Here is a 22,940-nt window from a genome sequence, read left to right as displayed (position 1 = left end):
GGTCCCCTGCCTCCCAAGAAGGGTGGTGTTCCTGACCAAACCTGGTTTTAGCGCAAGTAATGATAGACTGGTGCAGGTCAGTGTGTCCCATGCTGCTTTATGTTGGCTTACTGCCAGACATATTTTAATTGTATTTCCAGTGTGATGTATTTGCTTATTCTCTACCTTTGGTATCTTTGGAGCTGATGGAGACCTGGCTCCTTGTCACTGTATATAATTCCCTTAGCTTTGTGTTTCAGAAGTGAGCAGTCCCTCGGGAGGCTGCTTTCTCAATAACTAAGCACAACTTTCCATGCTGTGAGGCAGCTGTAGGTGGCAGAGGTGAGTTTGTGCCCTGCAATTCATGGCTCGTGGCCATCTATGTACACCAAGGACCATTTCTGCTTTCCCTCCTTCTCCTCCTGTCTGCAAGGGGAGAAGGAAGGAGCTGCCTTGCAACTGGAGACACATCGGCTGGTCCTCATGGCCCGATGGGGTGGGTTTCCTGCTGGCATCAGTGGGTGTGATTTGGGGCTTTGTAGGATGTTACATGGATTTGCTTGTCCTTTTAGGCCTTGAAGGAAAGGAATGGGGGTGTTTGTGGTTCTGTGCTTTTGCAGAGCAGTGTGAACCAGTGATAATCAGACTAGGAAGAATCCCTGGGCATTTATCCCTGCATTTACATCTAAGAACTTATTAATGTACCCAACTCACAACCTGAATTGGGGAACCTTTTTCTTTATACAGCTAATGTAAAATAGAAGTCTTAACACAAAAAAAACCAAACCAAACCCACCCAAAAACAAAAAGGAGAAAATGGTGGGTACTGGGATTTTAGAGGAACATAAGTTGAATTGAAATAACTATTTTAAAGTAGAAAAACCTAGGGGAAAAGTGCTAAATAACTTCAGGGCAAGGGGGATTTGAAACCCAACATTGCAATAGCACATTAAAAGCTCAGATTTTTTTGATCTTCAATATAGTGGAAAAAAAAAAAAGAAGTGAAAAATAGCATTCACGGGTATTAGTATATTAAATTTCTTAAGTAATATGAACATAAAATATACTGTCTCCTAGCAATTTAGAAGTGATTTAAATCCTCTTTGAAAGCTCTAAAGCTTTTCCCTCAATTCTGAGGCAAGAGAGGGAGGTGTATTTAAAATGCATAATATTATAAGTGAAATTAGAAGCATGAGATGGTAATTGAGGATTAAGTATATTTGAAAGCTTTTAAATAACCTTGATGGAATGAAGTATTTTACTTAAAATATAAAATATGGTGTGTTTAGCAAAATGTGTGTGTGGTTTTCCTTTTTAGATGTCTAAATCATTTTAGTTGTGTATCCCATAATACAGCAAACAGCCAACTCTTCATAAACAGTTCCTCAATCCAAGTCTTCCTTAGAGAAGGAGGAGAAGAAATAAATGAGTTATCCTGTGTTATCAATTTAGAACTTGTCTTCCCATTCTAAACTCATGACAAAATCTCAAAAAATGTCACTTTACCCCCAAAAAATCTGCTTGAGAATGGATCAGCTCCTTTAAACTATTATAGCCTCTCTTAAATGTCATGTATTAAAAGTATTTTCATGTGTGTTTTTAGGGCACTAAGATAAGACTGCACCTCTGTTAAAGTGAGAGATGTGAACAGATGGTGTGCTTGTCTTTATCCTTCTATCGGATTAGTGTACCTTGGATTTTTTTCCAAGATAGTGTTTTAATACAAATCAGTTGGTGAAGAGCCTCTTACTATAATGTTGACGTTGATTGGGATGTGCTGCCATCTGTTTTCAGTGCTCTGCGTTTTGAAAACATCCATCCCTACATCACGTAGACAAATCTCTTCATCTTTAATAGGATCAATAGGGATGTGAAGTTGTTGGTTTGTTGTCACTGAAGGAACTGGTTTGAATTGATTGGTTTTTAGGAGAATCTTTTGGGTATTTGCTGTTAAGAATTCGTGTTAATGGAAAATAGCACAACCCTCTTGAATTAGGGAAGTCTTACTGTGAAGATAATGAGGAATTAAACCAATTGTTAAACTGACTGTGATTTATGCCAGTAATTAAGAGTATGGTCTCTTGTCATCTTTGAACTATTTTTAGTTGACACTGAGTTTGAACTAGACTCAGACTTCTAGTTCAAGAAGAATTAGCAGTGGAGGTCAGTGGGATGTGCAGGTTCAAGGGTCTGGCATTATCTACCAGGGACAGATTTTTTTCTTTCATGTACAAAGGAGGAAGATACAAAATCTTGAAGGGTGGTCCCTCCTAAGAAAACACATTCTAGGTTTTCAGTGCTGTTACTCGAAGGATCTATCAATAAAAATCTGATTATATGAAATGCCTATTAGTCTCTAACTGAGGAGGAAATAATTTCAATATTCCACACTCAGCAGGAGGTGAGTTACACAATACCACTTACTCTCGTTACCAGTGTTAAGGTTGCCAAACTACTGATTTTTATGCTTCGTGTTGAAAATTATCTAAGTACAGGAGGAAGGTAGAATGTGGAAAACACTAATTGCTATTATTATTAATTACTACCTATTGCTACTGCTAATCTCTTCTGGAGTATAGCATGATGAATATACCTACAATGCCCTATTTTCCACCAAAAATGACATTAGTAGGAATACTTTAGACTAAATGTTGCTTATCTACTTGGAAAATACTAGCTTTCAACTATTTAAAATTCTCGGTTTTGTTGTTGTTGGGGATAATTGTTCTAGCTTACACTAATTTTTCAGTCTTTTGTGTTCTCACTGGAAACTTTAGTCCTGGCTTTTAGGAAAGAACTTGATTTAATTTATAATAATTTTGGGGTGCTCTAGTATTTGAGATAACAAGACCTGAAATGAAGCTAAACTTATCAAAACCTGATGGAAACAGCAATAGGAAAGACTGTACTAATTCCTAGGTTTTAAATTTGGTACTCTGTACATTGTGTAGCAGAGACTTAGTTCATCTTTGATGTCTGAGCTCTATGGAGTAAGTACTTTTCCTGGTCAAACCTAACTCAAATCCTATTTAAGAATGACGTCCTCATGAATTAGTCTGTTTTCCTTTTTCTAGCTGGGCATTATGGGAGTCATAAGCCTATGCAGAATAGCAGCTTTTCTATATAACCCAGTTTCCTACTTGAACAAAGTAGAAACCAGCTACTGTCCTCTGTCTGACTTGCTGGATTTATCACCCTGTTTTGCCTAAAGATGGTGCTGGATATGGAAGATACAGCTTACCTGCTAAATAATGCAGTGAGTATGCAGAGGAATGAATCTCTGAGGAAACATAAAAGCTGGACGTTAGTGTTTCAATGGAGAATAGTTCAGATAGCAGTGATGCTCAGCTTGCCCGGACTATAAGTTGGGGGGGAATCTTGATTCATTGCTATGATTGTAATTTAAAACTGATATAAATGTATAATTGCAAGGAAAATAGGTGAAATATGGAATGGTGTTACCTAGCATCCTTATTTTCCCCAAAACGCGTGCTGTATTTCATGTATGAAATTACCAAGCTGTGATTTAAATCAAATTAATGTCTTAGATCTCTGAAGAGATTCTGGGTTTTGCTACATAAAGGTTTCCACAAGGGCTGTATGCACCCGATTTCTACAGCATTATTTGCAGTAGATTTTAATTTAACTTGGACTTGGCCTCTGGGCATTACTGCATGGAGAATGTCAAGCAAGCCCAGCAGCCACAGACAGTATTGAATGATGTGGGTATCTATGTCCTGTACAGTAAATAAAATATTCTGACGAAACGCTAAGACTGGCTACTAACTACATACTGCCTTGACTGTTATGTGAGTGTAATAGTACTGTAAATAAGTGTGATAAATAACTGTTGTTTTGTAATTCCCTCTATACATGGTGGCAAAATAAGAAACTGTTTATGCCCATCTGAAGTTTAAGTGCAAAAGAAACAACAAACTGTTCCATATGATGTGGTTGTTAGTGCAACCCAAGTCACATCTAACTTACATAGACATCCAGTAAATAAAAGATGGTCTTTGATTTGATAACAAAGGTGTCTTTAGCTTTAAGTTCATTAACTAGTACAAATTCCTGTTATGTCAACTAACAGCGGTATACTTCTTAACGTTGTTTCTTTGGTAATCACCACAACTGCTCTATAGCAAACTTCAGACAGTTGGGTTTATGCTCAGGTCTATACATAGCAAGCCGTCAAGTTAATACATGTGGCTGTCCTGTTTATTGGGGAAGGCTACTGTAATCACAAGGCCCCACAGCCTGATAAGTCTTTATGGTGAATACAGGCTACTTAATACTGCTTTCTTTGGGGAATAGTAGTTATTTGCTGAGTTAAAGTCCTTTTCCTGGAAAAAAAAAGTATTTTATCTTGGCAACTTGCACTTTTGCAAATGTTGACAGTCACACTTGTAAACTGTTGTTATTTTAGGTGTCATTGCACCAAACTGCTTTCCTTTTTTTTTTTTTTTCTTAAATGCTGCCTTTTAATAAGGTTAAAAACTATTTAACTATTCCCTCAGTATCTGGTTAGAGCTAGCAGCTTAAGTGCTTCTGTAGTTTTCTGTGGACTGGAGTGGGTGACAGCCGAATGTAAAACGTCAGCGCGGAATCCCCAGCACGGGGAAGAACAGGGTGGGTTAGGAGATCCCCGGGCCTGGGGCAGGACCTGTGCTGGTGGTCAGATAGAGGTCTGCTGCAGCAAGTCTTCAGGGGAGGACTTGGACAAGCCCCTAACAGATTCCTCTTGTTCTCTGCAGGAGCAAGATGTGGAGACTGTGCATGGCTCGGTCCATGTCACCATGTGTGGGACTCCCAGAGGGAACCGGCCAGCTATCCTCACCTACCATGACATCGGGCTGAATCGTAAGTAGACATTAATTCCTTAACACTACTGCCGTGATAAAAGGGTGTGGAAGCAGCGATGGATAGGAAACCTTTCCCGGGTCCTTGCTTGTTTATGTCCATTGCAACCTGTTAGAAGGTACCTAATTCCTCTCTTACAGCAAGTTTAATTCTCAGATTTTTTTCATACTTGTGAAGTAAATAGTTGGAATATTTCACTTAAAGGAGTAAAAGATCTCTGGTAGCTCATAGAGACCATATACGAATGCGGTAAAAACATCTGCAGGGGATACCTGAGGGTATATTGCCAGCAGGATTGAAAACATCACTGGTGCTTTGTCTCACAACCAATCTTATGCTGCTGTGGGTTTGTATGAATTACATGTCAAATCAGGATGACGAAATGGGTGCTGGCATTGTGTCCTTAGCCAGTATTAAGAAAATAACTTTGATAAGTGCCTTTTATCTTACCTGTCATGTCCAAGAATATAGTGACCTAATATCCAGATCTGCTCTGTTTTGTTATTTCCACCAGTACTGTTTTCTTCACATAATTTACTGTTTCTTAATCAGTTATCAGCATTTACATTTAAAAGCACCTGCAGATCTTTAAAGTCTGGCTATTACTGGGGGGCAGATACTACTCATAAGAAAAAAGTCTGTTTTCTTGCCCGTTTTTTGTGGAACTGGGTACTTTATTTTGGATTTTTGGTGGGTCAGCGCAGAGCTTAATCTGGATCCCATTTTTGAATAAGACTTTTTTCTTTCTAGAGTTACAAATTCTATCTTTATTGTAAGTAAACTTTCTCTCCCTTTGAAAGGGGAGGAAAGTTTTCCCAAACTTGCATATTCCCCTAAAGGTGATTTTAGCTAAAAATGTTTTATATTCTGCAATGATTTTGCTTGTCTGTTGTAGTGTGAGGACGTTCAGAAACACACACGTTGAATATTGAACTGTTCCTAGGCATCTTAAAGATGGTGCTATAGAATTCTTGCTTTCCAGTTCTAGAAGGAAAATATGCTAACCCGTTCCCCAGAGTAATACCGCTTAAAAATCAGAAATCAAATCACCTCAAAGTTGGGAGCCTACAGCACCGAGTATCCCAGAAGGACGCTTTAGTCTTGAGCTGCCTGCAGCAGCTGATCATCTAACGTTCATCCTGTAATATTTGGGCAAAAGCACAAGTCACGATCTCAGCCTTGGATACTTTTTACCTCCATCTGTTTTGACACAAGTCAAAGACAAATGACTGGACAAGTAAATGGGTAATTTCATCTAAGCCAAAACCTGGGATGAATATTCCCAACTGCATTTTATTAGTATTTTAACTTTTCATAAAGAATAATTTTTTGAGATTTTGGTGTACCAAGCAGGTACTTCTGTCAGGTATCAAAATAACATGGATAAACCTTAGCTAGCCATAAGGAAGAGGCTGTTCAGGGTTTTTGCTTAAAGGAATTAAAGCAAGTTGGCACAGGTTGCTTTGTAGCAGGGCTTTACTGGTCTTTCCTCCTTAGAAATAAAGGGCTGCCACTTTTGCCAGGCTATAACATAGCTCACCTGATTGAACCAACTTTTCATTAACCTGCAGGACAGGTTAATAAATCGATTTATTATAGCTGCAAACTTACTATTTCCCCTCAGCATAATTATTCCATATTTTCTTTTCCTTCTCAAGATAAAACTTGCTTCAATCCTCTCTTCAACTTTGAGGATATGCAGGAAATCACCCAGCACTTTGCCGTCTGCCATGTGGATGCACCTGGCCAGCAGGATGGAGCACCATCTTTCCAGACTGGGTGAGTTGTCAGGAAAACAGCCCATGCTTTCAAAGTTACCCTCTTTCTGCAAAAAGAGCCTTGATCTGCAGTTTAATTAAAAAGCACTTGTGGAAACCACAGTAGTTGCCTTTTGAACTTAAATCCTAACACTCTGTTTCTAAGGTACTGGGGCTCTGGGAGCTCTGTTGTGTTGTGCCAGTTCACAGTAAACTTTGGGGCTGTCATTTTGTGCTTTATCTCTGACAACTAGACTGCTTGTAAAGCAGTTCCTGGATAGATGTCTACATCTGTCAATTTAAATATCGCGTTACCTTGGTTTGTAGTGACATCCTGAATACAAATACAAACCTAAATTTTTATTATAAACAAGATTGGCATTAACTACTATATAATGTCCTCCCTAAATCCATGTTTTTTTATGAAATGGCAGCATGGTAGATGTTGATAAGTAGACTTGATAACCTACCTGGAAAACTCAAGTTGTTGGACAGTAACAAAGTGATGTCCCCTCACAGAATATCATAGATAACTGCATACTCCTGACTGTGTATCATGTGTGATGCTGTAACTCTTGGATACCCTGTGTGCCATGAGCACTGTCTTTGCCAAAATGCTTGTCCCAGTTAGTTCAAAAGAGACAGGTTTGCCTTAAGATGCCCCTTAGATAGGAACCAGCTTCATTGAGGAAGGGAGCAGCTGAGGGGAGGGTCCAAGGCAAGGAACAGTTGTTCTGTAAGAACTGGGTATTAAGGAGCTTATATGTACCCTTATTGCATGAGCCAGTCTATTTCCCTTCTTAATTTTTAAGCTGGTCTGGTGCTGAAGAGGTCATGATGGGCCAGGTTCTCAGCTAGTTAGCTGCAATGGCCCAGTTGTCTACCAGAGTAGCCTACAAAGCTATTTCAGTCACCTCCCCTTTGTATTTGTTTCAATCGTGAGCTTTTAAGTGTCTTAACCCACATGTCCTGAACAAGTGTTAACACTTCTAAGTTGTCAGCTGTACAGGGCAGCCATCATGACCTATGCTAGTAAAGACTGCTGCTTAATAACATCATGAGTTCAGCACAAGAAGCTGTACTATCCCTCCAGCTGGGAGACCAGTATGCTCAAGTTAAAAGTCATAGCTGTTGCAGTGACATTAGCTTTGTCATGACAAGGTTCACTTTCCCAACAAGAAAATCTAAGAAAATAACTTAAAATAGTTTTGCATTGTTCATTTGTTTTGTTTGGTGTTATTTTGGAGACTAAACTAGAGAATCATTAGGTGTAGTCCTGATGGGAAGCAGAGACTTGGATTTGTCCTAGGCAGATGTTCTCCAGCTACTTTGGGTGGATTTTTTCCATGTGCTGCTCAGTTGAGATTTTGCTCAGCATTTCCTTCCCTTAAAATTTTGTTTCTGCTCTGCAGAAGACCAGGAGCATCAAATTGCAGCTGTTTTTATTGAAATTCCTCAGCAGCTTCATAGCCCTTCCTATGCCTTCATTTTCTCCATCAATATCTTTAGAATGCTATCCTCATTTATTTTATGGTAATTTGTGTGTCCCTGAAAACACACATGCACATTATATGCCAAAGATCTAGGTCTCATTGTAATCTGTGATTCTGCGACACGGGGAAACTTTTTTTGTGGTAGACCAGAAGTACAAATGTGGTGAATGTGGTTGGAAACTCACCTCTCAAGTTCAAATTCTTTCATAAGTTTTAAGTGTTAACTTTTTTTTTTGGAAGGGATTCGTTATGGTCTGTTTTGCTCTCAGCCAGACCAAACATCTATCATCCTGTAACTCACAAAAAGTGCCATATAGATTATGCTCATATTTCTGCTAAATTGCTTACTTGTGCTTGCTGTTGATTTAAATTCAGCTCATACTGTCAGTGATCTCATAATGAGCACATTTGGTATTAAATCTCCAGTGACTGCTGTGTCTCTAAATATACCAGCTTACTCTACCAGTGGTGTAGTAACTCCACAAACACATATTTGTTGTAGGTATGTGTATCCCTCCATGGACCAGCTGGCTGAAATGCTTCCCGGAATCCTGAAACAGTTTGGGTGAGTGTAGAATTATTTACTTGTTTTCCTCATTCGTGTCTCTATGTGGTGCACCGAGAGAGCAGGGCAGAGCAGGTATTTGCCTGTGCTGCCCCTTAAGCTTTGTTCTGGCTATCTGGTGTTTTGTTTGTTAGAATTACAGTTGTGGTTGTTTATTTTAATTCCTCTGTTATAGATGGATCACTTTTGCCTTTGTTTCTGAAAGAACTTATTTTTTGGCCTTTTTTGAAATGCCTGTTTATTTTTAAACAGGAAGCAACTTTTGAGTGAAATCCCATGTGTCTAATTTAGGGGCTTCCTCCAGTGTTTTCTATGCATCGCCCTCACAGGGGCAGGGGACAGACAATCTGTTCTTCCCACTGTAACAACCCATGTTTTCCTGTGTGGTTAGCAATAAAAAAAACCAAAAAACACCATAGTCTCATCTTAAGACACTTACTGTTTTGTTTCTGTGGGTTGAGCATCTTAGGGGGTCAGTCCGACCTCCTTAAGCCTCTTCTTCTACCAAGTGCAGAAGCCAGGTAGCCGATGCTGAAGGACCTGCTGGCAGTGTTCCTCTGTTGTCTGCCTGCAACAAGTTTAAGTGGTTTAAGTGTGTGTCCTCCCTTAAAGCTTAGCTTTAGCAGGAGCTGCGGCTGAGAAAGGTACCTTCTCTGCAGAGTTGGTGCCCCCGGTACACAATGAAGAGTGCAGGCAGACACCTCCATGCGGTTTTCAGAGCAAGCAGAGAAAACCTGGCATTCAGGGTTAGGCAGCCTTGGGGAACAGACAGGCTGGACTGTTGGCAGGGGTTTTAGTCTCAGGCCAACACCCCAGTTTAGACATTGTTCATTTGTTGTAACCAGCTATTACAGTACCTTAGACCAGTTTACCTCACTACCTTCTTAAGAGATGTGTTTTTTAAAATGCCTAATCTAAGGCACAGATTTGTCGATTTTGCTTTTGCACTGAAAAAATGTTAACTTAATGTCAGTACCTTGAAAATCAATTATACTGGAGTGTACTTACAAAGCCTTGATTTAATATTGCTAATGAGAATGAAAACTATCCTCAAGAATTTTCCTAAAAGCATTGTATAACCTGTTTTTCTGAGTGGTTTTGTCTAGTCTTCCCTTCCATGTATTTTCTAAGACCTTGAAGGTGATGCTTTAACACCAATTTCGATTAATGCAAATATTTGGTTTGTCTCTGCCCTGTTTGGTTATGAAGTTTAAACTTAGTCACCCCAGTGGCTGGATAGCATGAGAGGTTTCCCTGCCAGCCCCCTGTTAGAGAGGAATCAGCGTCCCAGTTGGATAGCTGTACTGGGAAGGGCAGGGGGGAACCTAGGGAGGAGGCAGCCTTGTATTTAGGCTGCAGATTTCAGGACTGTATCTTATAAATTTTTCTGGCAGAGACTAAGCATTTCTTTCCAGGATCAGAACAATGCTATGGTTGCTCAGTGTATTTACCTAAAGATAAGTGAAAATTGCTGCTGCTCTGCAACGCATGAGGACCAGTGTCCTGCAAATCTGCCAAAACCAAACCAGCTGCTACATCAAGCTCGTTACTGGGGTGGGTGGCATTGCTGAGGGTCCAGGGTTTGCCTGAGCTGCAACCCACCCTTCTGTACATACGCACTGGCGTGTGAAAGAGGAAGGCTGCTGATGCAGGTTTATTTATTTTCGGTGCTGTCTTACTCATTTGTCTCTTCCCTTTTATTCCTGTGCAGGCTGAAGACCATTATAGGAATGGGAACTGGAGCCGGTGCCTACATCTTAACCAGATTTGCTGTAAGTTTTGTGGAGCTTCCCTAAAGCCTTGGACCTCATTTCCCTGACGCATTGTCTCTCCTGTAGCGTGCGCAGAGAATTCCTGCTCTACCGTGCCCATTTAAGTAAGCAGTTAGGCTTTTAAGTGAAATACCAGAATCTGCGGGATAGCTCATCCAGAAGACCTAGATTTTCCATTTTAAGGCCTGGGCTCTACCCAGTTAATTTGCAGAAGGTTGTTTTAATGGGAGTTCTCTATTTAAACTGAGGGTGGAGAAGAAGTTAAATCTTAATGTTCTCCAGCTGCTCAGTCGAATTGCTTTAATGAAAAATTTTTTTCCATACATACACTTGTTTTCTGCAAGATAAAACTAGACCTACCGCCTTCCTCCCCAGGAGATAATTTGCTAATTTCAATTTTATGTTGATTGTCAAGTTGCAAAGAGTATGTGATGAATCTTAAATCTTTTCTTTTGCAGTTAAACCATGCAGACATGGTGGAAGGATTAGTTCTCATTAACGTAAACCCTTGTGCTGAAGGTTGGATGGACTGGGCAGCAACTAAGGTAAACATTTTTAAGTTAGAAAAATAAATCAAAATAAATGCCTGTCAAGCATGAGGAGCTGGGCAAATATGTGTGTAAGACATGGCCGCAGACACTGAACATCTCGGGCTAATTCCTTTGGGGTTTATTCTTCCCTTTGCAAATATACCTCCTGCAGGGATAGTAATAAAAATAAATACTTCGAGGAAACAGAAACCCATGGTATAATGGAACAACTGGGTATGGACAATTCTTAAGAGCTGGTTACTGCTGGGGAAAACCTGGTTTAACCTGAACATAGGGTAGTTTCGGAAACAACTTTATGCTTGAAGTTTACTTGAGGGAATGTAACATTCAGTTCTTTCTTGTCCATAGCTTTGTTTACCAGCGCAGTCCAAAATATGAACTAGAGCACAGAAAAATGTTCAGAACAACGTCTTCCAGGTTTCAATCATCTAGCTGAGTCCTGATGCCAAAAAGACTCAGAAAAGGGCATTAGCTACAATAACTGTGGACAAATTGTCCATATAACCAGGCGTTTAAGTGAAAATGTTCACGTACAAAGAACTTCCTGTTAACTGTATTCTTCTGTAGCTCTAAGATTGCAATGTGGGAAGACAGGCACTGAGAACTAGTTCCAAAAAATCTTCCTGGAAGCAGTATATATAAATAAGTATAAATGTTACATTACGTGTCACTCAGATTTAACCTGTTAAAACTTTTTTTCAGGGTAAACTGATGGAAGGTACTTTGTATCATTCAGGGTCATGTTTAAGCAAATGGCAGTTGTTATAAACACTTGGAGAAGTACAAAAATTAGCGTGTCATCTTTTATGCACACATAGAGTCAGCCCATTGTAAGTGTCTAGGGTGACATTAAATGTAATGACAACCTTATAATACTAGGAAAAACTTTACAGAGCTGGGATGTAACATTCTTTCAAGGCGTAGTTACTCATTTTTTTTAAAATAATTTTTCATACCAGTTTATTTTGGTAAGTTTGATCTGGAAGTATAATTAGTAACTCCTCTACTTTGAGATGTACCAGTTGACCCATTTTGATTATCTCACCCAACATCTCACTGTAATTAAATTCTTCTATATCTGTGGATATACTCTCTTAAGTATTGCTGACATGAGGAGTACAGTGGGTGCCCTGTATCCTTCTGTCCTTCCAAAGTGAGAGTACATGCTCTGGAACACGAGCTGTAGGTACCACCTGCAAAGTACTGTCAGTGTGGGTTGTCAGGGAGGAGGTTGGGCAGTGAGATTAAATGACACCCATCTGGCTGGTTTGCTTGGCATCCTTGCAGGGAGTGATGCTGTATATACCTATGCCACCTGTAGTGTGTAACCTGTATAGCTGTATTAGTAAAGACAACCTGTGAGAACAATTCCAACTACATTTTATGGTGTTATAGCTGGACTGGGGGAAAAAAATATCAATCTAGGATATTGTACATACAAGGACAGCAGAGAAACATCCATTGGTCTACTTATGGGTAATTGAAAGGTTTCAACTGTTCAAGGATTGTTTTAATATTTAGATTATCTTGCTCTTCAGATTTCAGGTTGGACAAATGCTTTACCAGACATGGTCATTTCACATCTTTTTGGAAAGGTAAGGATGTTCAAAAGATTCCTCTGATGTGTTCAGTAGTCTGTATTTATCTCCTGGGGCTGGGAGGAGGGGAGAAGCTTTCACTTAAACAACAGAGTGCAAAGTTAAACTGTGAGATACTATTCATACTTGTGTTCCCAGTATTTTGGAGGTGCTATGCTGCCATGGGGCTTGCTGTGTCCTGATGACTCAAGTGCATCTCAGTCATGACAACTCTAGTAGGGGCAGCTCCCTGTTTAGCTAGCCAACACTTAAACATGAGTGTAACTGTCTTATGTACTCATGTTCTGAGCAGAATTACCCCACAGATTTTTTTTTTTTATACCATAATGTTGTTGTAACTCTGGGAAAGTTGGTTATTAGTACTAACGGTGCTCTTCAGTGCAAGCCTATACATGTACTGTTTTCTGAGGCTACTTTGCTGTGCTTGAAACTGTTAGTAAATGCAATGGAAAACTCCATTCCAGCAGAGCGAGGAACTAATCTATAAAGACTTTAGAACCAAACTGTTTGAAAATGTTAGCGATTGAAGTCCTTGAAGCTTAGTTATTTACTATTGTGAAATTGATTTCCACATTACATATGTTTGTAAGCTTTCAACATCTGCTTTACCCTGGAAACATTTATTGAGCTTCTCACCCTGAGTCTTTTTTGGTTTTTAAACCTCACACTTGTCTGACTGTAACCATCTGCACTATAACTACATGTTTTGCAGTTGTAAGATCTTGACATTACAACATACTGAAGCTTTAAAGTGAAAAATGTGGTATTGCGATCAATAACCACATGTTAATTCTGGGTGACGCCACTGGGTGCTAGAAGTTGTCCCTCCTAAAGGTGCACTCCTGTTGTGTAGATATGAGTCTGATGCACGACTGCTGTGCCATGTCTTCAACTCCTTTCAAAAAATAGCCCCTATTCTGAACGATTCTCTCTCCACTGTAGGAAGAGATTCACAGCAACCATGACCTGATCCATACTTACCGTCAGCATATTATTAATGATATGAATCAAACCAACCTTCATCTCTTTGTCAACTCTTACAACAGGTAAATACATTTACCTGATTTCTAACTGGAAACTGTTTTAAGAGGCTGTCCAGTTCTTAGAGACAGTATTACTTGTGTGGTGGAGTTACTTGTGTTCTCCCAGTATAAAGTTCTGCTTGACAGTGCCTTTAGGGATCTCAGGTGGTTTTCTTATGGGAGAAGGACCTTGTGCATTTGTGGGGAGAAAGAATGTACACTGGGACTAAGACATCGATACTTAAGTCTAAGAGTGGTTCTCCATCAGTTGTGGAGGCTACAACATGTATCAGATTAAATTAGCATATGTGAGTGTCTGTGCTTTCTCTAAACTAGAAGAATATGGAGTTAACTGTAAAATTTCAGTGTATCAAGAGCCTTTGTTCTCTCCATTTTTTTTTTTAGTCGGCGAGACCTAGAGATTGAGCGTCCTGTTCCTGGAATAAATGTTGTCACCCTTCAGTAAGTATTTTATTTCTTCCCAGTTCACCTGTGCATGATGTGAGCTAAGAGGTGTGATCAGTGGGTGGGTGTACTGCATATGCATTGCAGAACTGTACCTGCATGTGCTTACGTGCTAGAAAAGGATCTTGTAACTTTGTGTAGGAGATAAGAGGTTACTGCAAGTCAGGGACCACCATTAGAAAGACTTCCCCTCTTCAAACTTCAGGGTTGGAAAGCTAAATAGTTTCTGTCACTGTGTATCTACAAACTTAGGCTTACAGAGTAATTACTTGAAGAGTGGATGTACTTACCTTTACCTGGAGATACACCCTAGTTAACGGAAACTATAGATGTGAGTGCACTTAAGCTGAGCCTTTGCAACCAAGACAACGTAAACAAAACCAATTGAAAAAACAAAACCAAAACTTTCAGGAAGACGGAGCAGGTATGAGAATGACTATCTGCCAGATCTTCTGCAAATAGCTTTTCACTTATGCTGCAACTTGTGCAATGGAACAGTTGTCAAGTCCTTCTCTGCTCAGCTACTGATGGTTACACACAGGAGACTTTGAGACTCTTCTGCCAATCTGGTTGAAATTGGATGACAGGTCCAAAAGTTGGAGCTCAGGGGGCAGGGGGTGGGGGGAGGAGACTTTGATGCTGATGCCCACATTCAATTTCTTATAAAACAAGGAATAAGAGCACTGGGAAGGGCTGATTGATTGCTACAAGGTGGGGAAAAAGACGGATTTTCAGACAAACTATCAGAGCACATCAGTAGATCTGCAGCTAATACAGTGGATTTGATGTATCTTTAAGGTGTCTGGAATACAAAACAAATAATTTTCCCACACTTAACTGTCTCGTTCTTCCAGCAACACAAAATGCAGCTTAGGGCAAGTCCGGGCTGGATCACAGAGATAATACTGCTTTTATGTGCTTCCCTGCAGGTGCCCTGTCCTCCTGGTGGTTGGTGACAGTTCCCCGGCGGTGGATGCTGTGGTGGGTATATCGAGCTGTGCTTTGCCACTGTGATAATGGGCAGGCGAGCCAAGAAGCTGTGCGAGGCCAGCAGAGCTCACCCTCGCTGGCTATCGATCCAGCCCAGCTGGCTCTCCTCTTCCAGACCGCAGGAGAGCTGCCATTAGTTCCTCGCTGTTTGTCCCCTCTGTCTGTGCACCATTATTTAATAGCTACTGCCTTAGGAACAATCGCCACAGCAGTTCCAGTGAACCGCAAATATTTTCCTTTAGAGAGGAATCTGCTGCTGGTATTTCAGCTTGTTCTGTGGTGTTGGAGCTCTGCCCTGGGTCACTATGGAAGCAAAGAGCTTCTTTTTGACCATTATAACGTGCCCCAGATGATTGGGTGACTTCAAATGTTGTCCCTTAACGGGCATGCCCAGTCCGCTGGCTGGTGGCCATATGGCTGCTCACCACTTGGGAAGCTACCAGATGACCCAACATCACAAGATAAACAACACTTGTTGCCACTGGAGTACCAGAAACAGATAAAAAAATCTTGAATTCCCATGTACATGGAAAAGAATACAGTCAGAAATGTGAACTGACCTACTTGAGTTCAAAGATATATTTATGTATACGTAGAGTCTTTATACAGAAGCCTGATACCCAATTTAGTCTGAATTAAGACAGAAAACAAGATGTTTAATCTGTTTTCATCCAGTAGTTCATAAGTAAAATCTTGTGTATAACGTCTTATGCTGCTGTTCTTTAATGCAGGTTGAATGCAATGCAAAGCTGGACCCAACAAGGACCACACTTTTGAAGGTAATAACAAAAGCTGGTTTGTTTGTTTTTTTTTTTAATAAACATTCTCCTCATTTAAAATCAGGTAGATTAACTAAAAAAGCAGAACCAGAGCAATGTGCTGCAGTACAGATAACACAGTGAGAATCCAGCTCTGATGTGGAAGGGCAGTTCCTTCAGTATTTTAGTGGGATAAACAAGACTAGGGGCTTCTTGTCAAGGTTAACAACAGGGAATTTCTCAGCTCCTCCATTTTAAAACACTAGGGGTGAGAATTGAAATGCTCAGTATTTCACATACCCATAATGAATTTGACTAGAGCTGGCAAAATTTATCTTGAGGTATTTCAAAAAATTTGAAAAAACCCAGCAGCAGAGTGGAAGTGCAAACCAAATTGTTCTGTTCCTGTGCTCGCCTGTCCCTCAACAGTAGTGTCAGATGGACAGACAGCTCATCTGTCAGCCACAGTTTTGTCATCCTCCCTTTCATGTGGACAGGGTCCAGGACATCTTACTGTTGGAAATGTATTATTTTCCAAAAACTTGATAAAATACACTTCCAAACAACAAAACATTGTGCAAAGGCTTTGGCTGATGCTTGGCATTCAGAGTGTGGGTGCAATCTTCAGCTCGTTACTGGTGAAGTAAAATGCAATGAGTGTAATAACCTGCAAACAGTGAAACAAGTTTGTTCATGTTTCTGCTGGGAACTTTTACTGTATCTCTTCATATTGAACCGACCAGTGAAAATGGTAATATACAATTAATTTTAAATGCTTTTTCCTCCTAATGTTGAGGAGTTACACTGCTGACCTACCACATGGAGATGGTAGACTCACCCGAAGAAAAAATCTGACACTATCTCAAATCCTCTATCAGTGGCCAGCCTTTGCTCAAGCCAGGGATACGGCTGGTGCCAGATCCTGCTGCAGGCCTGTTTTGCTGCTAACTAATCCTAGATAGGATTTGGGGTTTCCTGTAATTCACAACTCAACTGTTTTCAGCTTGTGGTGTTCCTTGGAACAGGACTGTTTTTGTTGGGTTGGCTTTGAGGGGTGGAGTGGCAGGAAAAATGAAGTGCTCCAAAAATATTGCATGCACTCAAGATAGGTTTTCTAATTTGGCTTTCCCTGCTTCCCGTGGCAAGTCAGGCTGATGCTTGCCATCCACAATCTCAGCAAATGGTTTTTCCCTCTCACCACTGAGGTTTAGGTGTTTGTTCTCTCTCCCCTGTTTGTCATTCAGGTCAGTACCGAGTCACGTTATTGTAATTCAGAACTGAACTTGTAACCAGGACTAATAGGCTAATTTCTAAGAAACTGGTAATCACTGCCTAGCAAAAAACATTTATTTGTGGCTCTAGCCCATGCTTTGCCTGAGGGTCAAGACACTTTGGGGTTTTCTGGGGTGCAGTGGTAGCTTTTATAAACATTTAACTGCCTGCTTTGATGCCTTCATCTACACATATGTTACTTGCACAACAAAAGGAAATGTTTTTCTGCCAGATAGCTAAAAAGGTCATTTTAATATATCCTGAGCATAAATGAGTTCCTCTGGCATGACGCTAACTGGCTGTTCTGGTCCCCCTTTCAGATGGCTGACTGCGGTGGACTCCCTCAAGTTTCCCAGGTAGGATTGGGCTGACGGAAATCCTACTAATCCTGTTCTGAAGCATGTCAGACGGCAATAAATGGGTGTTTTCCTGTAGGGTACTTGGTGTTCCCAAATGTCAGCCAAAAGGATGGTTATGATTTCATGAATAATGATGTCAATCGGTCATCTGAGCTTTCTTTTTTCTTTAAAGACCAATGAAGTGCAAAATTAAGATTGGGCGGGGATATTATTTCCTTTAATTAAGTCTTAACAGAGTAAACGTCTGAGGTGGGAATGCAGAGGTATTATTTTATGCCTATCTACTAAGCTAACATGGATTAGGGCTTGAGCACTAGTGGTTTAAAAACATATTTATTTGGACTATTTATAGTATAGATCAGGAAAGTGGGAGGCAGGAAATAACAATGCTGTGTTCTTGCATACACTGACTTGGCTTGACTGAGAACGGACTGGAGGTTCTGAAATATATTTAGGCATAAATTCCAAGGCTGCTAATAAAAGCAGGCTGGGAAAGTTAAAATTTACCTATGTTCTAGTGTTGCTTCACTAAAAGAGCTGACCTGTAAATCAGCTGTAGAATGTGATGTTTTCAAACAGATTTCTAAGCAGTACAATATGGTGTTCACGTACTTAAGGAAAAACACTGAATTTGTAATTATGTGCAGCTGGGAAGTCCCTGTACAGTCAGTGTGTGCCCAAACAGTGGGAGGGGGGAAAAGACTTTTTTAAAGCCACACAGGAGTACTTACATTGCTTCTGTTGTACAGAGTCCATTCTTTGCACTGATTCAGATAGAACTATGCAAAAAAATATAGGTAATATTGGCATGCGCAATAATTGAGACTGTGAGGCTTATTTGGCCACTGTGTCAGCAGCAGAGAGAAATAGTGAGTGCCTCATTGCAAGAATGTCAGTCGCAGCAAGTTGTGCTTGTGTATTCCTGGTTAGCTTTTTTGCCCTATAAACATAACTATCAGCTCTGACTAGCTAGATTTGTTCTCTGCTGATTAGGAATTGCTCAATTACCCACCCTATATGAGCTGCCTTGTATATTCGGTGAGAGCAGTTGTTTTACTTTGGCTCACCTGCCTCAGTAATTGCATGAGCAAAGTTTGAGCCAGGCTTAGATCACTTGTAGTCTGGAAATCTCATGTGCATTTGTCCATTTGATAAAATAATGGGGCAGGGGAACGGACTAGGGAGGGGAATGGTGGAATTCTCTCCTGTTAATTCTCAGGCATTCAGTAGAAATCAGAAAATAAGCTGTCCCCATTAAGATAGGGCATCTATGGCATCTATAACATTGTAATGTAACTTGCTGAGCACTGCATACAATAGTACTCTTCTTTCTTTTGCAGCCTGCCAAGCTTGCAGAAGCTTTCAAATACTTTGTTCAGGGAATGGGATACAGTAAGTATCAGTTTTATGGAATGGTTCACCTGGCTACCAAAATTTGTTGGGCTTCAAAGCATCCGGAGAGTCTTATGATCCCCAACGTGTGATCTTTTCCCTGCTGGGTATGCATTTGCAAGGGAAAAAAACCAAACCTGTGGTGTCTGGGAGGAGGGGTTTCAGACCAAATTATGTTAGAAAACAGAGAACTTTGTAGCCAGCTTATACCCACAAGTGCGTGCTTTACTTTATCTTCATATTTTTAAGGTGGGTATTTGTAGTAGTGTCCCCTCATTGCATCACAGGAGATGATTCATATGCTGCACACAACATTTAAAACCTCATTAGTTCAGAGACTTTAATTTGTAGCTGTTTGTCCTTCATGTATGTGCTTCTGACGACTGCTGCGGTGTAGATGCACTGCTAGCCTGGGCTGCCAGCAAAGGTTCAATATCTGAAAGTTACGGGAGGTCTGAGTCTTAGTTTTCCTCTGGCTTGTTGCAGCCAGAGCAACATGCCATAAAGCTCTGTCTTGAATCCCTCAGCCCTGGCCACCAATTTTGCCTCGGTAATTTGGGCTCCTTAACTGTATGCCTGGAGCAGTGGTACTTCTACACTTCAAACTACCATGAAAAGTATATATTCAACCCTGAAGGCTTCTCCAAGGGTGATGAGGGCTGGAGAGGAAGGCAAGGGCTTCCTTCCAAGCCCACAAAGCAAGGCATTAACAAAAGACTCTTCTTCCAGTCCCCTCTGCTAGTATGACCAGGCTGATGAGGTCCCGTACCGCTTCTGGCTCCAGTGTAACCTCTTTGGAAGGACAGAGGAGCCGGTCTCACACCGGGGAAGGCACGAGGAGCCGGTCTCACACCGGAGAGGGAACGAGGAGCCGATCCCACACCGGGGACGGTGCCAGGAACCGCTCCCACACAGACACACGCATCGAGCTGACACCGAACTCAGCAAGCAACGCTGAACAATCAAGCCCCAAGTCCATGGAAGTGTCCTGTTAGATGGCTGTGGGAGGTTTAAACTGGTCACAGTGTGAAAAAGTAATGGATGCCCCCTGTGTATCACAAAAACATAACTGGTATTAATCTCAAGCTATTCTGTAGGATGAACTCTGTTCACCAGGGTCTGGCAGGGACCAAAGAAAAGAAGCATCTCATTTGCTCTGTCGTTATTCTTGTAACTCAGACAGTTGCTGCTATCGTGCCCTCCTTCAATGGATGCCAAATTCTAAAGGATACTTGCCAAAAGCTGATGTGGTTGTAAACACTTCAGAGTCAAACCAGGCTTGCTTAATATCCTCCTTTAAAATCAAAGCTGTTACATACCCCTTTATCTCCTATTCTCTTGAAGTAAACTGGCACAATTTGAGACAACTTTCAAAGAGGGGGAGAAAAAAAATCACTATTATGGATGGCTTTTAAAGAAGGAAATGAAACAAATGTGTTATGGCCTCATGTTGAAGCTGGAGTTGAATTCATTGTAAATAGCTTGACTTCAAATGATAGAGAAGTTAATGTATCGTGCATTTATAGGCCGCCTAATTCATTAGTATTCAAGCCTGTTTTCCTATGTACAATAATATGCTACTAAAATAGGCGATTTTAATGTGACTTTGAGACGAACTAAATCTTTAAGCTTTTTTATTTCACTTTTTTTGAGATTTAGTTCCAGTCTTCCTTTCCTTCCCCCCTCCTAGACCCTAAAACCTGCTTAGCCAAATGAGGACAGGATTTAAATTTAATAAGCAAGGTAGCATTTCCTCTTTGGGATCTTGGGCCAAAGGGTTTACCATACTGCAAAAGTTGGCATAGTTATAATGAGTAGGGTAGCTGTACATGCCAGCAAAGCAGAAACAGCTTGATTTTTCCTTCAGACAGCTTCTTATCTTTGCAGCTCAAGTTTTTGTGTCCAGCACAATTGTGATAAATTTGGAATTCTGTAAGCGAAGCCAGATCCAGCTGTTCTTTGTCAGGAGAGATGAATAACTGTGGGATGGCATGTAATTAGATACTGTACATTCAACTGCCACTAATTACTAGATTTGAAACTCTGATGAGATCTCACTGGTGCTGAGAAGTGTATTCCACAAAGTGGTGGAGTGGCAACACTGTATCTTTAAAATACAGTGTGTAATGACTGCATAAATGTAATGATCTGCTGGTTCTGCATCTTTGTGTAGCCTCCTGGTACCAGGGGTTACTTTCATTGATGCCAGTGGCTTGATACCTTTCTGCCAGTCAGATTTTCAGAGTTGGGTATTCTGAAGTTTGTCCTTCCATAGGTAGTGGGACAGGATTTCCCGAGCTCCAGTGCATACTTGCTGCATTGCAGTCCTCACACAAACAAGAAAACTCAAATGCCGAGCAGTTAAATAGCAAATGTTAATACTTTGGGATTGCTTGTTCAGAAGAACACCATCTAGATTACTTTATATTGACTAACTTCAGCTCTTGTGTAGAATATCTGTAACAGTTTGTGGGAAGAAAAGACAATTTCCAGAAAGAATAAAGCTATTGTGTAAAGTCTATCAAGAAAAGTTTCTTAATGAAGTATTTGTATTTATTTCAAAAAAAAAATAAATTTGTAACTTTGCAATGTCTGGTGTCTTAATGTTTTACCAGAAGTACAATAGTCTTTCTCAGTGGGAGTGTATTCTTGCCACCCCTTTACATGAATGAAATCTTTTTTTCTTTTGCACATAACTCTGCCCTTCCCTACTCTTGTGCTCAGAGCTCTTTTTTTTTTTCCACTCGAGCCTACTATTTATACCAAGAAAACGCACCACAGTTCAATATTAGGTATGACTGGCTATTCAAAGTACTAAAGGATAATTTTTCTCTAACAAATGCATAACAAAATTGAGGGCTTGGTATGGAGTGCTATTTATTTGCTATTTGAAGTTTTCTTTTTCTCCAGAAATCTAGTACAGTCTAATGCATAGACCTGTGGTCTGTAGACTGATTTCCTCACTGGAGTTGGTGCCATGCTCATTGCATCCTGTCCGTTCCCAATCTGATCAGTAAATCCACTCATGTGTGACATGTCCCCCACTGATCTGTGGAGGAATTTGGGCCTCTTGACTGAAACTGCAGATGCCACTCTGCTTCTAAAAGCTGTTCTTTTTGGACCTCTTGCAAGAATCTAAAAGTAAAGAAAAGCTTAACCCTCTGTAAATAAGTTTTAAAAGGACTCCCCAGATACAAGAGGGATGGGAATCTAATGCTTTAGGAAAGAATTAAAACATTCTTTTATTGCCATCCTTAAAGCAGAAGCGCGGTTGTCCTTTTTCAGCTTAAGCTTCTATTTATCTCAGTGGTTTCCTGTTAAAAAATCGGGGCTTTTTTGTAACTTGAGCAGTATCTGTCCATCTAGGGGAAGCATCCCTCCACGGGTTTGGAGGCTCCCTTCGTGTGTTACAGGGAGGCTGGGAGCACTGATGCTATTCAGCGTGGAGAACGGGCAGGAAATAACAAAGCCTGGTCTCCAAAATGGCTCTACTCTGCTTTCTGTGTTGGGACCTTCGGGAGGATATGGTGCTCTTGCCCAGTGACTGATCTAACACGCTCGGGTTTTCAGGGACAGGTGGGTGTGTGGCTTTGCTGGAACTATTTTGGGCTGCTCCTTTCTCCCGTATCTCAAAAAATCCTGTGATAGGAAGAGGCAAAAGCAAACATTTGACATGTCTGAGCCAAGGCTCTGCTAGATGTGCTGATTCAGCAGTTGTGATTGGACTGATACCAGCCAAGGGCTTGATTTGGTTAACCACTGCCTGTGCCAGCACCAGTGAAAATGGGAGGAACCTGTGCCAACTCATCTTACAAAAGAAGGGCAAAGTTAGGTTCTTCACTGAGCTTTTCTGGGAATGGCTAATCATTCCTTCCACAAGGACACCATGGTGTGGCTGTCAAGCCCAGGCAGTTTATTTTTGTTTAATGGGGAGGAATGCATCCAAGCCTCCCCACAGCACAAAGGCATCTGCGAGCACTTCTGAGCAGTGAGGAGTTGCTAGGACCACTATAAATGTCAGCTTTGCAACAAAAAGTATTCATTTGGCAAGGAACAGTGTGTACCTGTATAGAAAAGCTGGAGGTCAGCACAGCAGAGTGGTGTCTT

The 22,940-nt window shown here is 40.8% G+C and overlaps 1 protein-coding gene across 3 annotated transcripts in view; it reads left to right on the top strand.

The window, feature by feature from the left end:
- NDRG1 (N-myc downstream regulated 1) overlaps positions 1-21,420 on the top strand; it is a 40,552-nt gene extending 19,132 nt beyond the window's left edge. For all 3 annotated transcript variants that reach the window (XM_074144801.1, XM_074144802.1, XM_074144800.1), the window contains 13 exons: positions 4,734-4,839; positions 6,498-6,618; positions 8,592-8,654; positions 10,366-10,426; positions 10,885-10,971; positions 12,516-12,572; positions 13,518-13,621; positions 14,003-14,059; positions 14,992-15,043; positions 15,784-15,831; positions 17,403-17,438; positions 18,782-18,833; positions 19,563-21,420. In XM_074144801.1, coding sequence (XP_074000902.1) covers positions 4,734-4,839; positions 6,498-6,618; positions 8,592-8,654; positions 10,366-10,426; positions 10,885-10,971; positions 12,516-12,572; positions 13,518-13,621; positions 14,003-14,059; positions 14,992-15,043; positions 15,784-15,831; positions 17,403-17,438; positions 18,782-18,833; positions 19,563-19,828 — 1,110 coding nt within the window. In that variant the 3' untranslated portion in view covers positions 19,829-21,420. The remainder of the gene's footprint in view (positions 1-4,733; positions 4,840-6,497; positions 6,619-8,591; positions 8,655-10,365; positions 10,427-10,884; positions 10,972-12,515; positions 12,573-13,517; positions 13,622-14,002; positions 14,060-14,991; positions 15,044-15,783; positions 15,832-17,402; positions 17,439-18,781; positions 18,834-19,562) is intronic.
- The last annotated feature ends 1,520 nt before the right edge of the window (positions 21,421-22,940 follow it).

The sequence above is a fragment of the Numenius arquata genome, chromosome 3 (genome assembly GCF_964106895.1).
Source record: "Numenius arquata chromosome 3, bNumArq3.hap1.1, whole genome shotgun sequence".
Classification (NCBI taxonomy): domain Eukaryota; kingdom Metazoa; phylum Chordata; class Aves; order Charadriiformes; family Scolopacidae; genus Numenius; species Numenius arquata.
The sequence above is the reverse complement of the archived record's forward strand: the minus strand, read 5'-3'. Positions and strand labels throughout refer to the sequence as shown.